The following is a 13,146-nucleotide window of genomic DNA, read 5'->3' as shown; positions in this document are numbered from 1 at the left end:
TGGCGAAGGGTCGACGACCGATACTGTGAATGGAGAACAGGATGACCCTCGATTGGCGAACTAGAAACATGGAAAATCTTCTGTGAACGAGTTTTAACAAGTATAGTGATGGCTCAGGATTAGCTGATCTGAATGCAAGGCAGAACCTACGTTTTGATTAATTCACCTTCTACACTTTGCTACAAAGTTGCTTTAATACTGATCAAAATCTCTCCAGTCAGGCCAGTCGATTCCGCTGCTCAAAAAGGTAAAAAACAGTTATCGTTTCGTGCCACCTCTCTCTGAGAGATCAGACACTGTACGAAAACGTGGGACACGCACACTTGCGTGCTCCTTCACGAACGTTCAATATTATATTCAGTGAAATCCGGTCACATGCATGCTCTCGGTGCCAGGACTTGCTCAAAAACGAGTTCTACCCACACGACGAACCGCGCGGTGTTATCGCATAGTCGGGCCTCGCCTGTGTCGGCTTTGTGTAACGAAAGCCCGCATCGATTGTACTAATATTAGCATAATCAAACGAGCACGGAGGAAAAAGTCCTCGATATTTCCCTTTAGAGTAGTTGCAGTTTATAGTTTGCTACTGGTTTGTTTAAAGCCAGATCACGTGGACATGAGCTACACAAAGAAATGCCTTATCACTGGTTTCGAGGAAGCTCACGAATGTAGCTACATCTGCGCGCATTATCATGTTTACTTCCCTATCAGTATGATTCACAGATACAGGGTCAATCGATTTGGACTTGTGGCAAGGCAGACACACAGTATTGCCACCAAGTAATGCCATTTGAGTTGAACTCAGATACCATTAAATTACTCTGCTTTGGATACAAGTATAAATATGAAGTAATAGTACTGAAGAAATAATAGGCATTAAAAGTTGAACGTAAGACCACCGCATCTGCACGTTTTCCCGTTACCGATTTTTTTGTTCCCCCTTTTTCTCGGGTTCGAAAGAATCGTCCAGCTCTCGAAGCGTGGAATTCGAAATTCCTGAGCCGAGGAGTAGCGTGACTCGCGCTCGTGAACGAAACGACCGAGAATAAAAAAGGCTCGTCTACTGGGCCGGTAACTCGTTGCTCTCGTTACACTGGCATTAACCTTTGTACAGTTTCGTATGCTGTCTGGAAACGACGCGTCTACGTTCTTCGCGAAACGTTCGCGCGTCTCGCAGAAATAGAAACTGGACTCGAAGGGGCCCAGCCCCATGAGGCTCAATTCTTGCTCGCCTTGAGCCTGCTGGACCATTATTCCAACGAATTTTTCATCGGCCCCAGCAATCGTGAAACGATTTGACAGGGAAGTCGAACAAAATCACGAGGAAGCTTTCCGCGAGAGTTCGCAAGCTGGCCTTCGGTTATTCCGTAATTAGCATCGAAATTTGTCGCCCCAAGGAGGACTGCTTGCTGCGATTTCGCGACGAATCGAGTCGCTTCCGCGTGGATGATTTACTGCACAAGAGATTCTGGTGAAATCAAGAGAATTAGTTAAAGGCATCTCAGTACATTTTTAATGCACATTTTTTATCCCGCTAGGACCAATTGTTCAGGAGTATTATGAGACAAGATTATGTTGCTGCACTCTGTATTCCAAGTTACTCTAATTTCAAGTGTGTCTACTTTAGTGCATCGAAAGAAATATAAAATATAGCAAGGATGCATGTCCCACTTGCAAGGGAGAGTCTCTGGACCGTTACTGTGTCTATCAACATGACATACAAACTTTATAACACACGTTTCCTTTGCTGGAAAGTTCCAAGAAACACATGTTGAATAACCGTGCAAACATATGCTATTTACATATTTAGAGAAGGTGACAAACAATCCCTACAATTATCCCAGTATTAATCATATCGTTCGACCAACGCAAAGAGCAGAAGAAAAATAAACCCCCGAAAAGGAGGGACTCCTTTCTAGAAGGAATGAGCGTACTCTATCGGTAAGACAGAGCACGAGGAAGCAACAGGCTGGGATACTGTCAGACACATTGATCCTGCAAAGACACGCACGCACACGCGTGGACCCGTGATCACAGAACGTTCAACAACTTTATCACGCTTGCGGAACTGCAATTGCAATCTACCGATTCGAGGTCGTTGAACCTGCTCCCCCTCTCAAGAAGAAAGGCATTTCGAGGCTACAGTATCTCCCCGATATAAACAATAATTAATATCTCCACACAGCAATAATAAAAATCTCTCGCGCTCCAATACAAATACATTCTCAGTAACGCAACTTACAATTGGTGCCAACATGTTCTTTCCACGCTTGCGATTGGTCGAGGCAGTTCACTTAGAAGGCGCATTAGAGTGTAGCATATTTTTTTGCCGGCTGCATGACGCTAGGATTACGTATCTTTAGACAGCAAATTTGAAGAAAAATTGAGACTCGAGATACTCAAGCTACTAATTTAGGAAACGCTAGATATTAGAGATTCATATCAGAGAAATACTGTATATCGCGCATTGCACAATCCCTCGATTCCTAATCTAAAAGTAATCGCAATATTCGCATAGAAAAATGTCCAGACACGAACCTGGTCTTAAACCGCTGCGTGTCGTCCTGCCCGGCCCACATTTCCTCCGATCGCCCGTGAAAAAGCTTATTCTCCTCCGACTACTGCGAAACGCACTGGGAACCACGACAATTCCGCGCCGGTGTTGCGCCTACAGTTGCCGTCTACGCCGTGGGTCAGTCGAGGCTGGGTCACTCGATTCGTGTTCCTTTTTCTTCCCTTCCCTTCCTCGTCGCGCGAGCACGCTGCCGATCGCGAGGGACGGAGACAACGATGGAAACCGCGTAGGGAAATTGACGCACGCAACACGAGGAGGCGCCACCTCTAAAAACGCGAGAAACACGACAGGGAACCGTGTTCCAACAATCGCGAAATCCCACTGACGACCAAGAGATCGACACAGTCGACGCAAACTTGCGTAGGGAGAGAACGATAGCCGGTGCACGTGTGCACGGTGCCTTAAGCCGGTTTCCTTGGATTGTGAGCGTGAACGCGCGCGCGCCAACGCGACAGGCGAGGGCCTTGTGCCTTTCAAGCGACTCGCCAACCAAATTCGCGGAAAAAGTACTTCCAGAACGGTCTTTTCGGTCGACGATGGGTATGCTTGTCTGCTATCGCAATGGATTTTTATTTTTAATCGGAACTTCGCGCGAGGATTCACTGGGCGGGTTGCACTTGGAGAGATACGAAGCGGAAGTGCGCTGGGATACTACGCTGGGCAGCGGAAGCTGCAGCGAGTAGAGCAGAAGAGACTAGGAAATTAGATGTGGGTCGTAATATTGAATATAGAGGGATTAAATGGGCGTAGAAAGTTATTTCTGAGTTTTTAGATGATTAATAACATTGAATGAATGAGGAATTCTGGTGTTGGGATTTTTCTCTAAGGGGGATAAGATTGAGTTTTGACTAGCGCTGTGGTCTAGGCGCGCGCAAGCTGGTGTCCATGCAAAAATGGAAGATTCGAATTTTGCCGGGTTTATTTCCGAGGTGAATCTTGTTAAAAATAATATGGGAGATAATAAACAGTACGAGCAAAAAATTAATGAGAAAGACTCTTTTAAATATACAGGGTGTCTCAAGAAATCGTACTGTTAGCACATTTTCAAAAAATAAATTTAGGTTATGTTAGTCTTAAATGACAAATTTCGTACCATTAAACTCCGTATTATTTTCTCAAAAATATTGACTTCCAAAATTTCAAGTTCCCTGAAACACCCTGTACATTTGATAATGACACGCGAAATAAGGGGGAACCGTCCACCGCACAGATGTCCTCGAAAGGTTAAAGGGCCCCCAGTGATTCATATTTCAGAATATTCTCGAACGAATCGACAGAAGTAAACAAAGAGCCTTCGGCGACCATGCGATTCTCAGAATTCCCTTTATTGTCATGCACGGCGGTGTGTCCAAATAGCAGGAAAAAAAAGTAATGGTGAGGGTCATGTAGAAATGGACAATGTAAAAAGGCGTAAGAGAAACGGAAAGAGAAAGAACAAAGGGTGGGCAAGAGTACAGATCGTAAGCTATGCAATTACGAAGGTTCGGGGGCCTAAACGTACACGCCTCTATACGGCACGCTAGGAACTACAGAACGAACAAGTCGTCGGATGAGTCAGCCAGAAAACGGCCGTGACTCGTGCGTCTCACAGAAAACGTGCGTATTACTCGCACTCGCACTCGCATTCCGCTAAAATATTCATGGCGAATGGAAGACATCCGTAACGAGAGTTTCTCATGCGATTATGTGCTCGAAAAGAAAAGTAAATTCCATGAAAAGGAAACAAAAACTGAGATATTTCGAATCGCATGGAGGAAAATAGTTAATCACACGTTATTTTCAGTTATCGTTATTGCAGGATATCCGGTGGTTCTAATCGATCCTCCAAATGAAATATTACGTGTTTGTATGATATAAAATAGAACGTAGGAATTGTAGAATAGTTTTATGACGCCCATTAAACGTGGTGTAGTGCCCTTTCCGTGTTATCTTTTGTTAATAAGTTATATAAGGAAATTGGCGCCTATTCATTAGAAACTTGACTTTAAAATGTTTTTAGACTTTGCGGTAAACCACGTATTTTTTCTTGGAAACAACAGACTTGTAATGTGATACTAATCTGAGTAAACTTACAAAGACCTTAGAAAGTAGGAAGAGATTATGCAAATGAGCCTGGTTTCTTAATTACTATACGCTTAATTTGTGTGTGTCTAAGGAAAGACCTCAGACTATGTATCGTAAAATTGTCTTACATTGCGGAAGCAAAATTAATATATAATTCTAGCGTCCACAATTTTCTGTAGAATTTATACTACGCAAATTTTCAATTAATTCAATATGTGCCTTGAAAAATAAAATATTCAAGAATTCTTTACATAATTCCACACGAAAGAGTTAAGCTAGCGCAATCTATTGCCAAACTTTCGCACTTACAAGTGCACTACAGGTTACCGACTCTTTCATCTTCCAGGTGAAACAATTAACATATCATAAACAACACGAAACGATTCTAGACAAAATACGACCTTCAAGTATTCAAAAAACATCAAAATAATGAAACTGAAAGCGATAATGATCATTACACAAAAATACGTATTTAACTTTTACAAGTTGACCTTGTTTTCAAGAATAATCAAATCTAATTTAATGTCTCAACATCTTCAGAAATATGAATTTCTACAAGATGTTAATAAATAAGTCCGTGACTTTAAGCTTTAAAATTAATCTTTTTCCTATGCAACCCTTATTTAATAGTAATTTAATTTAATAGTAAAATCATTGCGTTCACGAACATCTGTCTCAATAGATAGAATTTGAACAAAGAATTTCATTTTGAGTTTGCTACATCTGCCTTTAACCTCACTTATTTCAATAAATCCTCAAAATCTTAGACACTTATTTTTTAACCCCATGCAGTAACGATTTGTCAAAACACCGACGAAGCGAAAAGCCTACCGTACTGTCCGGTTATGACCGGTTCAAACTGACGCACCAAGCATAACAAAAAAGTCAGTAACCAATAAGACGCCATCCCTTTATTTTCGTTCCCATTCGCACAAATTAATAACCATCGTTCTGCTTTCCATTAAATAGAAGTTTTCCAAACAGTTACGGCAAATAAAGACTGAACAATAAAAATATATAATGGTAAAACTCTGCTTATCAGTGTCGATTGATCTCACGACCACAGGAAACTTACTAATGAACATATTTCTCGATAAAGGAATTTATCACTCACGAATAACAATTTTTCTTCATACTTTTACCTTCGAGGCATTCAAATCGAATAAACCTTCTAGGTTTAGGTCTGGATGAGAAAAGGGCACAAGTCTAGCACACGATGTTTGTGCGAATAGTAACCCATGAATGCAAATGTGTTACTCACTTGCTGGACTTCTTCTCGTCAGACAACCCTTGGAATATTCCCGTGGACGTCATCTTATTGCTGCCTTCGGTAGCTAGCCTTCGATAACTTTTTTCGGTAACCGTCACACGGATTTTGCGGCACACGAGACCCAAACACGACTCTTTCTTCTACCGAACGAAATCAAATAGGGTTGTAAGCTCGGATTGGTAGTCCGTACCGCAACTTGTGACGTCAGAGCGTTAGTCAAATCAATGTCTGAATCGTGAATTCCATTCCACACCAAAATAAACGTAGAATTTACACGATCTTCTAAAAAAGACAAAAAAAAAATGTTTAACTACGAAAATCAATTTTTGAGATACAAAATACGGGATATTTGAAACACTCTACGAAATTACAATAAATGATGAATGTTAAGCTCGTTTCATTACTAAACTTTCTAATTGTTATTCACATTTAAAGAGATATATAAGAAAGTAATCTCAATGCCGTCTCACAACTACCGGCGTGAAATTTTGTTGCTTTTATAGCGAAACACTTGTTGAAATATGAATTTCATATACTGCATCTATTTGGTAAACATTTATTAGGAGAGTATTAATCGACCGTATAGAAGAGAAATTTGATTGTATTTTATTGTGACACACTCGTAGAGAATTTTAGTGGGTTAATTGTTAATGTTTGGGGCAAATTTGGATCTTTTTTTGGCAGAGAAATTTGCGGAACTCACTGATGGCTCGGCGGCCATGTTCGACTCTCGTGACAAACACAGATGGAGTGTCTGAAAAAAGTCTCACAACAGTTTACGTTCGTTCCCTCGCTATTCGATCGATCTAAATTTTGGCGAAGTTGTGAGATAATTGATAATACATATCTGTATAAATGGTGCGAAAAGTTGAGAAATTTCATACAACTGCGTTGAAGGTTTTATCGGTGAACGGATTGTTTTTATATTTTTTAACCGTCGAGGGGACTTCGTAAGAGAGTGAACATGTTAAATCAAGCTGTGGTCGAAGCTTTGTATTCCGCAACATACATCGAGAATTATTTGGACTGTGTGGAAAATTTGCCGAATGATTTGCAGAGGCACGTTTCCCGACTCCGAGAGCTCGACGCCACTTGTCAAAGTAATTATGATAACCAATTTTATAAACTCTCTGACTCTACGCAGTCATCGTTTTACATTATAAATATTCCTTTTTTTTGACTTGAAAATTGATGAATGCTTAAAGAGAACGTAAAGTATGAATTTAAGGAAAATAATGCATAGGACAAATGAAGATAAAACGCAATAGTAGTGAAGATTTGTGTATAGTTAATGACATAAACAGTACTGTTAGATTCGAGCCAGTTTTGTGTATTGCCATGTTAATTTTTGCATTAATGGTTTAATAAACGATTATAAATCACGTTTCTCTTCCTTGGCATTGTGTAGCATATTTGCGTGAAGTGGATCAACAACAAGAGGTCCTAAAAAATGACACAGACCAGGCAGTTAAGAGGAAGGCACTTTTAAGAATACAACAGGCATTAATTGCTGCACAGGAAATAGGAGATGAAAAGCTGCAAATAGTTCAGCAAGTTCAAGATCTGATAGAAAATAAATCTAGGCAGTTGGATTTAGACTACCGTAATCTCGGTATATATTCATCTTTATATAAATTTTATAGCTTATTGGTATTAATGTTCATAAACTTTTATATCCTTGAATTTTGTTATAGATTTTGGAAAGGAACAAGAGAGTAGTGAGTCTACCCGTGAGACAAATGCAAATGTTAACTCAAACTCTTCTGGCAATGCTAATAATTCAGAGAGACAAACAAAGAGAGCAAGGAGAACAAGGACAGACACATTAGTTGAGACATCTAATGCTATGGACATGATAGTAATGGCAGAAACAAGGTCCAACTCTTTGTCCAATGCCAGTAATGGTAATCAGAAGAAAACTACCACTGCTAATACGGGGAAGAAAAAGAAAAGAAAATCTAAACAAGGTAGTCAGCAAAATCAACATAGAGAGGATACTCCACCACCACCAGAGGATGATCTTGCTATAGATCCTGATGAACCAACATATTGTCTCTGTGACCAAATATCATATGGAGAGATGATATTGTGTGATAATGATCTGTGTCCCATTGAATGGTTTCATTTCTCATGTGTCTCTTTAAGTACTAAGCCAAAAGGTAAATGGTTCTGTCCAAAATGTAGAGGAGACAGGCCAAATGTTATGAAACCCAAAGCACAATTTCTGAAAGAACTGGAGAGGTATAATAAAGAGAAAGAAGAGAAGTCGTAGCAGGAGAAAGGTGGTGAGCAATTTAAACATATTGGAAGACTTACTTCAAACTAAAGAACTTTTAAAATATTTTGTAATTTTAAGTACAATTTTTAAAATCCTATTCGATACATCGTTTGGCGCGTGATAACCGGTGAAAAAAGATGGTAGCTTTGTGAGGAACTGGATAAAACTGTTTGATTATTGTATTATTGTATAAATATGCGTGTGAATTATCATATAATTATTTACTACAGTAGTAAATAAATTATATTTGTATAATATTCATTATTGTAAATATTGTGACATGAAACTGTTAAACAATAAGAGTAAAATAGGTATTTCAACTACTTCTGCATATGTTTTATGATTGGTTTCTATCTTTTCAAAATTTGAAAAAATACTAGACCTCTGTATATTTTGAGCAATAGCATATTAAAAATATATACCTTCTGTAATCAATTGAAGCATGTATTTCATGTTTCAAACAGAATAGCAGTATTAAAAAATAAAACAAATTTTTTATAATATAATTTAACTGTGTCATAAATAAAATAGTTTAATGTTAATATCTTTTTTAATCAATACATATTGTAATGTAGCATACGATTTTATTGCACTTATCGCCGTATTAGTATATATGTTAAGCGACATTGGTAAAATTCTATTTTCGTGTCCATAAAATGTATAATTGTATAGAAAATATAGTTCAGATTCGCTATGAGTAATTTGTATATGTATAAACGAGAAATGCTGAATCTCTAAGAAAATCCAATTCCGTTTTATACACTTCTTCTTTTATCAATGAAAATATACTTTATACAAACATTGTATTTTAAAATACAAATTGTATTTAGTACATAATATACACAATGTTTGATAAACTATTACTTTTCATAGCTGAATTTGAACTTAAATAGCAAAACAAATAGTTTGATACAAGCAAGTTGTCTACTTAGCATACATATAAAAAATTTTTTATAACATATGTTTATAAAATATAAATTAAATGTTTTCATAAAACTTGTTAGTTTTTACTATGCATTTCTATCTTCTCACTTTTACTTCTTGCTTAAACAACATATCACTATGAAAGGATACTAATAGTACATAGTGTTACTAATATTGTTTTTACTTTATTAGGAAATTACAAATATTCAGTAGTTATCCTTTCACGAATTCGATAATGGCTCTGAACTGCGTGTACTATGTTTATACACTGACAATTATTTTTTGTGCTGAAAAAAGAACAAGCTACTTTTTCGTTTCATTTTCTTAGAACATGAGTAAGCACTTCGTTTTTTATCAGTTTTAAAATTATTCATAAAGGCCTTCTTACATATAAGTGTAACTATTAATTATTAATGTAAATCAATATTGTAAAGCGATATTTATACATGTATTTTTTATTTTTTATTTTTTTTAAATTTTTGTTGTATATGTGCCTAAAATCTAATTATAATGAGCAAAATCATACACATTTTATTTATACTTATAGGTAAAGATCACATAAGTTCACAGTGCGATTCCATCACTCCAGTGCTCTACATTTTTATGTGTCTGAAACATATTCAAAATAAATGTCTTTTTTCTTCTAAGTAGCAAAATGAGATAGCGTTATCAGTTAGAAAACATAGAGGTCAATTTTAGTAGAACAGTGGAGGATTTAATGTACAGTTTTGGCAACACGAGAAAACATAGTTCAGCCATAAATTCTCGAGAATGATATACAAAATTGGATCGAATGAATTTAATGAAATTATTGAATGAACCATACTTAATGTCAGCGGGGATCTTCCGTATGACTTTCTTGGAAGTTCAACCAAGACTGTTCAACAACGGTAGCTACTCTCTTCTCGTATTCCCGCTTATTTTCTTGGTATAATTGTGCCGCTAAAGAATTGGCTGGAGAGTTTGGATTTGGTTCATCCAAAAGGGACTGCAACAAATAGTTTAGACTTTGAATAGTTACAACGATATGTATAATGCTGAAATACAACAGAAATTTATTTTAATCGTAAATAGCACAAGGTTAAAGAAAACTATAAGACTATAAAGTGAAATTATGCATTTATTATGTGTGTGTATGTATATATATATATATTTATATATGTATATATATAATATGTATAAGTGAATTTATGTACTATATGAAGTACTAAAATTTAATTGAAATACAGTTCTGTGCTCGTGAAAGACAATGCTTCGTAGCACAGGAACAGAAGCGCCAAGTATTAATTATACTCTAATGTTTTAATATTACTAATTTCGTGTTATCAAATATCGAAATAAATAAATACACAATTTTATAATAATTTATTATTCAACATTGTAAAAATTCGGTCTAATGTTGCACATCGTGGTAGTTCAATAGAGCTTTTAGGAAGAAACATGCTAATGTTTTAGCGTTAGCTCCTTGGTAAGGCTGCACGTTCTCCGCTGTATTTGATGGCTGTAGGTGGCTGACTGATACTGCAACAGCATCGTGAATATGCCTGCGACTAATCCACAAAACTCTGCTCCACACAAGCCTTCACTCGCTTCTCGTACTCGCGTCGATTCTCTTTGTACAGTTGTGCTGCCATAGAGTTGGCAGGTGAATTCGGGTTCGGGTCACTTAACAGCGACTGCAACCACATAAGTCGTACTCGTTACACGATGCTTTTAACATCTTTCTTTTTATGATGCATGGCCGTAATTGTAAATAGATGACATTCCGATTCGATACTGATGATTAGGAATACACTTGTGGTAAGTTAAACAACAGATTACAAGCACAACTTTACATGAATATTATGTGCAAACAATTTTGTACTCAATGAACTAGACTTTGCTGAATTGCAACCGCTGTTAAGACAAAAATTTATGAATTTTTTTGGTTTCTCTAAGAAAGTTACTTGAAAATCAGAGATGCAGTTTTAAATATACACTATTGATCCTTTTGCCAAAAAACAATGCAAGACAAAATTTAGCATGTTTCATCTTATTAACATATACAACATATGCAACTAATTTTTCAATCTTTAATGCTCAGTAACTGCCATGCAAAACATATTTGCAGCCCTTACAGAGAAACTTAATATTATATTACCCAATTCCAAATGAAATGATATTCATAAATGAAATAAAAATATTATCATAGTTATTTAAAATTAAAGGTCCTTTTTTTACAGCTCACATGGGGTGCCAAGCTTATGCATTTATGAGATGATAGTAATGACATTTATCACAGCACAAACACAAACACTAAACATGAAGTATATGTATATGGAGTGATACATATTCATAAGCATTCCTGATATTTTAAACTAGAGAATGATATAAAGTATTGGTCATTTATAATACCTGTATGGATGTTAGAATAGCAGAGACATCATAAGTAGGGCTCCAACGGTTCTGCAATATGTCAAGACAAATGCCACCATCAGCATAAACATTAGGGTGGAACATCTTACTAACGAATCTCACTGAAGGTGGTTTATTTGGATATTCTTCTGTAAATTCTATTGTAAGTTTAAAGGTGCCATCTTCAAATGGAGTGTCATGTGGTCTGAAATGATAATGAAATTGTCAGAAACAAGCAGCAGACAATTTAGGTATAATGATATATTTCAATCACTTAATCTTACCCAAATATAACTGCATTCCATATCATAATATTATTGTCTGTAGGTGCTCCTGACACTCCAGTAGGTGGGTCTTCTTGTAATCTACTCATAAAAACATTTCATTGCAAGTATTTATTTGAATAGATAAATATATTCAAGAAAAATCTGTTTATAGTTGAAGGACATAGATATACAATATTGCAAGAACATATTTATTCAATAGAAGACCAATCAAATACGTTATTCCCCTGAAGTTCCACAAACCTAATCCAAAGTACAAATCTAGATTACTCATCATTTTCAATGTTGTGTCAATACCGTCAAATACACAACATTCCAACAATATTCTATGTGTGCATCTGCATATATTCCAAGTAATCTCATGCATCTATTTATCATTTATTATGCAAACTGACAGACAAATTGCTGGCAGCAGAATGTAGGAGCTCTATGCAAATGCACAACATATTCAAGCAATATGTCACCGAAACTCATTGCAACATCTTTTACTTGCATTTAATTCATAAATGAAAACAGAAAGAGAAAAAAGGTAAATATGTCAGCAATACACCTCAGTTTACTAAAGCACAAAAAGGGTTACTATAAGTCAACAGAATATTCATGAGAATCGATAGAAGTCACAATATAAACAAAACCGTGGTCGGGCGAAAATCGTGCGCGACTTTAATAAGCATTTCCCAAACGCGAGAAAAATGTTCTCCGCGTTGTCGACGAATGTTTAGGAAACTCCAGAACGTAACGCAACTGCAACGCAATAAACGATCCACAGGCACCTAATAATAACTCAGTAAGACGGACCCACAATGACGTTCGAACGTCGCTTGTAACCCCTCGAATATCACGATCCTCATCGATGGAGGATAAATCCTGGCCGTGCACGAAGGTTACTCGCAACCTGCTCGCAACCTCGGCCACTAATCTACAAATTTCCATTTACAATGGCGGTAGATGACACGCAAAGTCGTCGTGACATAAGAATGTTAAGATGCACGGTACCTCTTAAAGTCTCTCATCAGTCTCCTTCTTGCGGGGGTAGACATCCCTCACGAATGGACTCGTCGCTCCCAAATCGTTGATAGCAGTAATTTCCAGAACGTTTCGATCCCGTTCGCAGCCTCGCGTCGATGCCTCGTACCCCGATAAAAGTTATCACAGCTCCGTCGAGACGGTTGCTTCTCGACGACCTCGTCTCACATATACACACGAGGACGCCAGTTGTTTCTGCTGCGTACGTCTTTGCCTTTTGTCAGTCCGAAGGCCAACCCTATCCGTACAATACCGTTATAGGTTGTTCAAAATTAGTTCTATCCTAAACAGGCCCTCCGATTGGCACTCGATCGTCTATCGATATTTTGAC

The 13,146-nt window shown here is 37.3% G+C and overlaps 3 protein-coding genes across 5 annotated transcripts in view; 1 reads left to right on the top strand and 2 right to left on the bottom strand.

Moving 5' to 3' along the window:
- Nucleotides 1–6,090, bottom strand: part of Jupiter (microtubule-associated protein Jupiter) — a 48,672-nt gene extending 42,582 nt beyond the window's left edge. The window contains exon 1 of the mRNA XM_076382871.1: nucleotides 5,901–6,090. Within this exon, the coding sequence (XP_076238986.1) occupies nucleotides 5,901–5,953 (53 nt within the window). The 5' untranslated portion in view covers nucleotides 5,954–6,090. The remainder of the gene's footprint in view (nucleotides 1–5,900) is intronic.
- Nucleotides 6,091–6,372: 282 nt separating this feature from the next.
- Nucleotides 6,373–8,599, top strand: LOC143182103 (inhibitor of growth protein 1). Its single transcript, XM_076382869.1, has 3 exons — nucleotides 6,373–7,009; nucleotides 7,318–7,521; nucleotides 7,604–8,599. The coding sequence occupies exons 1-3, from the start codon at nucleotides 6,874–6,876 to the stop codon at nucleotides 8,179–8,181; spliced, it is 918 nt and encodes a 305-aa protein (XP_076238984.1). The 5' UTR covers nucleotides 6,373–6,873; the 3' UTR covers nucleotides 8,182–8,599.
- A 158-nt stretch (nucleotides 8,600–8,757) lies between these two features.
- Nucleotides 8,758–13,097, bottom strand: Ubc6 (ubiquitin conjugating enzyme 6). 3 transcript variants are annotated; one of them, XM_076383630.1, is made up of 5 exons: nucleotides 12,786–13,097; nucleotides 11,790–11,870; nucleotides 11,506–11,710; nucleotides 9,938–10,099; nucleotides 8,758–9,720 (listed from the first exon to the last, which is right to left on the bottom strand). In XM_076383630.1, the coding sequence occupies exons 1-4, from the start codon at nucleotides 12,827–12,829 to the stop codon at nucleotides 9,944–9,946; spliced, it is 486 nt and encodes a 161-aa protein (XP_076239745.1). In that variant the 5' UTR covers nucleotides 12,830–13,097; the 3' UTR covers nucleotides 8,758–9,720; nucleotides 9,938–9,943. The 3 variants fall into 3 exon arrangements, with proteins under 3 accessions (XP_076239745.1, XP_076239744.1, XP_076239746.1); XM_076383629.1 differs by having other exon boundaries at nucleotides 8,758–10,099; XM_076383631.1 differs by lacking the exons at nucleotides 8,758–9,720; nucleotides 9,938–10,099 and adding an exon at nucleotides 10,454–10,787 and having other exon boundaries at nucleotides 12,786–13,094.
- Nucleotides 13,098–13,146: the final 49 nt, after the last annotated feature.

Source organism: Calliopsis andreniformis, chromosome 8 (genome assembly GCF_051401765.1).
Source record: "Calliopsis andreniformis isolate RMS-2024a chromosome 8, iyCalAndr_principal, whole genome shotgun sequence".
In the NCBI taxonomy this organism is placed as follows: domain Eukaryota; kingdom Metazoa; phylum Arthropoda; class Insecta; order Hymenoptera; family Andrenidae; genus Calliopsis; species Calliopsis andreniformis.
Note: the sequence above shows the minus strand (reverse complement) of the source record. Positions and strands in the feature narration are given on the sequence as shown.